Genomic DNA, 3,579 nt, shown 5'->3' on the forward strand with positions numbered 1-3,579 from the left:
GCGAAAGTTTCAAAAGCTTTAGAAATTTGCATTTTCGAAAATTTTGGAAAATTACTATTTTGAAAATCTAGCAATGTTATATTTTGAAAGTATTGAACAGTTTGAAACTTTCGAAAATCTGGAAATTTTATATTTCGAAACTTTGAAATTTTCGAGATTGCACTTACTTTTCATTTCGAATGTTTTGATAATTTTAAAGGTTAATATATTATATAAGACAAATTAGATGTTAAACATTGATAAGTAAAAGATAGATAAATTTGTGCAACTCATGTAGTGGCTCTAGTTTTATTATAAACTAAGCTACAAACAAATATGATTGGTAGAAATTAAAGAGACATTAATTGAACATTGAAAATTATCAATGTGTTACTAGGAAAGTTTTTGGAAAAAAATATGTGCAACCTATAAGTACAATGATGTATGCTATAATTTCATACTGTGAAAGTGGCATTGTAGGAGTATCTACGAGCAAAAAATATAAAATAGCACATATTTAGCACTGCCAATCCAGCAATGATGAAATAGAAATACTCCAATCTTCCCTTATTAATATCATTGTCAAGCCAATCTGCTTCTCCTTGTTTTCCAGTATAAGAATGCACAATGTTCACTATGAAAGTGCTAAGATTACTACCAACTGAAACATTAAGGCACATCAAAGAATTGCTTATACTTCTCATGCTATCAGGTGATTCTTTGTTGAAAAACTCAGTGTGTCCAACAGTTCCAAAAACATGAAAACATGCTATAAATAAGAATTGAGGAGCTAGCCACATTACTGACATAGGTGAAACTCCATTTGAATCTCCCATTGAAATGGCTAAATCCCTTCTCTTTTTCTCTACTAAACCAGCAACTACAACTGCTAGAATCCCAGAAACATGTCCAACTCCAATCCTTTGAAGGGTTGTGAGTCCTTGTTCGTGTTTGGTTATTTTCTCAAGTAAAGGGGAAATTACTCGATCATAGAATGGTAGGAATATACCTATTGCTATCAATGATATTACTGTTACTGATCCAGCATGTATCTCAAAATTGGGTACTATGTGTCTCTCCATTTTTAAGGCTTGTGATATTGAAAATATTGATAGTTGTCCAATTGGAATGGAGACTATGATGCTTGTTAACCATATTGGTATTATTTTTAACATGCATTTTAATTCTTCAACTTGTTGAATGCTACAAAGCCTCCAGGGATCTTTGCTTGATCCATCACTATTTAATTCTTTCTCCTCAACCACAAGGGCAGCTTTGTTTAAGAACCTATACAAGAAACAAAAATCAACCATTAGAAATATTTAATTGTAAGGCAAAGGAAGCATCCAGGGATCTTTGGCTTTTTATATTTTTTTTTTACTAATTTTATGTATTATACGGGAGATTGGGTTTTAAATTGTGATTGCAAAGACAATTACATGTAAAGCTCTCAATTTGACAAGTCCTCAACACTAAAAAACTCCTAAAATTTTGTGGGCTTAGTGGGTTTATAGCTCTACTTTTTCAAAAAAAAAAAATTAATTTAAAAAAAAAATTAACCGATTTTTTTTGAGAATTTTTTATTTAATTTTCTCACCAGATTTTTTGAGAAAAAAATGATTTAAATTTTTCTAAAAAAAAGTATTTTTTTTTAATATTTTTTTAAGAAAAATAAATATCGAAAATTTTTCAAGAAAAAAATCTTAAAATTAACAAAATATTGGGGGCAATAAACCCCCAGAGCCCCCCTTAAGCCCAATCAAGTAATAGGCAGGAGGGTTAAAAAAATCATTTTAATAGGAAGTTTAGTAAGAAAATTTTGAAAGGAGTCTTAAAGTTTGGGACTTTTTTAACAGCTCTAAATTTATATCAGAATCTTTCATAATACAAAAACTTATGAATAAATACAGTTGATGTTATTGTGGTAGTAATTGCGGTCGCTGATAAAAAAATTATTTTTAAAGAATCTAGCAGCAAAACACACATGAATTACATGTGGAGAAGAGGGGTATTGTAGGTTTGAATCTCCGCTTCAACAAATCAAATGTCAGTCATGTATGATCTCAATTTAATACCTATAATTAGATATACACTGTCCTATCCTATGATGCAATATGAATGCTTTTAATTTTTTGAATAACAAATATACTACTTACCTAAATTCTTTTGTAAGAGGCAATTTTCTTTCTGAATCATGGTGGAAAGGAGGATCATAAAAAGCTTCAATATGTTTGTCCTCAGAAGAAGGCAAATGAAGATCTTTCTTGTGTCTGGCTGCAACCAAAACTTGAGCAATGCTTGATAATATGCTTCCCTTAGGTTTAACATATGCATAAACTCTAGACCCAGCAAAGAAAACTATAATTGAAATTAACATAAACAGAGTGAACAACCAATAACCAAGAGTCCAACTAACAGAATCTTCAATATAAACCAAAAGAGTTTGGTTTATGAGCATGATGAATGTTTGTGTGGTGTAGTAAAAACTATAGAACCTCGTACTTCCATTTCTTCCTTCACTAGTGGTCAAATCAAATTGGTCAATTGCAAAGGGTATGCTGCAAGGCCTAATTCCACCAGTGCCAATTGATAACCAAAACAGACCAAAAATTAGAAGCAATAGATGGAAATCTGTGTGGCCAATACACACACCAACTTCTTGTTGCTGAGTTGTGCAGGGTGCTGGATGAAATTGTGGGAACCATGCTGTTACCATAAAGATCACCAGTCCCTATTCAATTTAAGAAACAAAAGTTAAATTATTAATACTAATTTTGTAAGTGAATAACATAAAAAGATGTGATTGAGATAGCTTAAGTGAATTATTAAATTTAAAGTACTAAATATAGATATAATCAACCCAAATTAATTAATGAAATCAAAAGATACCATAAGACTAGCAAGGGAAGAAATGGCAATGGTAAGAAATTTTCCCAAATAGGCATCAGCAACAAAGGCACCAAATAGAGGAATAACATTGGAAATAGCCGACCAAGTATTCATAATATTTGCAGCAAGAACTTGATCCATGTTATACACTTTCATTAAATACACAACAAAGTTTGTTTGCATTCCAAAAGTTGCCAACCTCTCAACTGTGTCATTTCCTGAGCATTAATTTATTATATATACATTAATCAAGCATTTCATCTAAGCATAATAAAATAGTTAAAAAGTATATTACAAAATTAATATAACATACTCAAAAACACACCTAAAATATAAGGCATGGCCTTCCATCCAGGCTTTCTTTCATTTGTCTTTGGATTTGATTCAACAAGAAGACTTTCTTCATCTAGCAATTTTTCCTGCAGCGACGGATTTGAGCATTCCGTACCCATTTGGTTTCTCTTGTTTTAGACTCGATGATAATTTAGCAAGTTTATGTAACGCTTATATAGATGAATATTGAAGTGTGTGATCTTATATATATAAATTCTTATATATGCAAACTATATACACCCAAAAAATTTGAATACTTTTTTTTAAATGTTAATTAAATTTTCTTTTTGATAAACAATTATTACTAAATGAGGTCATAAATTTATAAATAAATATTGAATACCTTTTTTGTCTTCTATATATTATATATTATATATT

General features: G+C 30.2%; 1 protein-coding gene across 1 annotated transcript; it reads right to left on the reverse strand.

Moving 5' to 3' along the window:
• Positions 1-434: 434 nt before the first annotated feature.
• Positions 435-3,320, reverse strand: LOC101509136 (protein NRT1/ PTR FAMILY 2.13-like). Its single transcript, XM_004510004.3, has 4 exons — positions 3,194-3,320; positions 2,869-3,086; positions 2,136-2,710; positions 435-1,266 (listed from the first exon to the last, which is right to left on the reverse strand). Exons 1-4 carry the CDS (start codon positions 3,318-3,320, stop codon positions 435-437), a joined length of 1,752 nt encoding a protein of 583 aa, XP_004510061.1.
• Between the last annotated feature and the right edge of the window lie 259 nt (positions 3,321-3,579).

The sequence above is a fragment of the Cicer arietinum genome, chromosome 7, assembly GCF_000331145.2.
Source record: "Cicer arietinum cultivar CDC Frontier isolate Library 1 chromosome 7, Cicar.CDCFrontier_v2.0, whole genome shotgun sequence".
Classification (NCBI taxonomy): Eukaryota; Viridiplantae; Streptophyta; class Magnoliopsida; order Fabales; family Fabaceae; genus Cicer; species Cicer arietinum.

Coding starts and splice junctions, on each gene's coding strand:
- LOC101509136 (XM_004510004.3), bottom strand. CDS start 3,320: ATGGGTACGGAATGCTCAAATCCGTCGCTGCAGGAAAAATTGCTAGAT. Junction 2,711..2,868: donor CTTCCCTTGCTAGTCTTATG/GTATCTTTTGAT, acceptor TAAATTGAATAG/GGACTGGTGATCTTTATGGT. Junction 1,267..2,135: donor CCTCTTACAAAAGAATTTAG/GTAAGTAGTATA, acceptor TTTCTTGTATAG/GTTCTTAAACAAAGCTGCCC.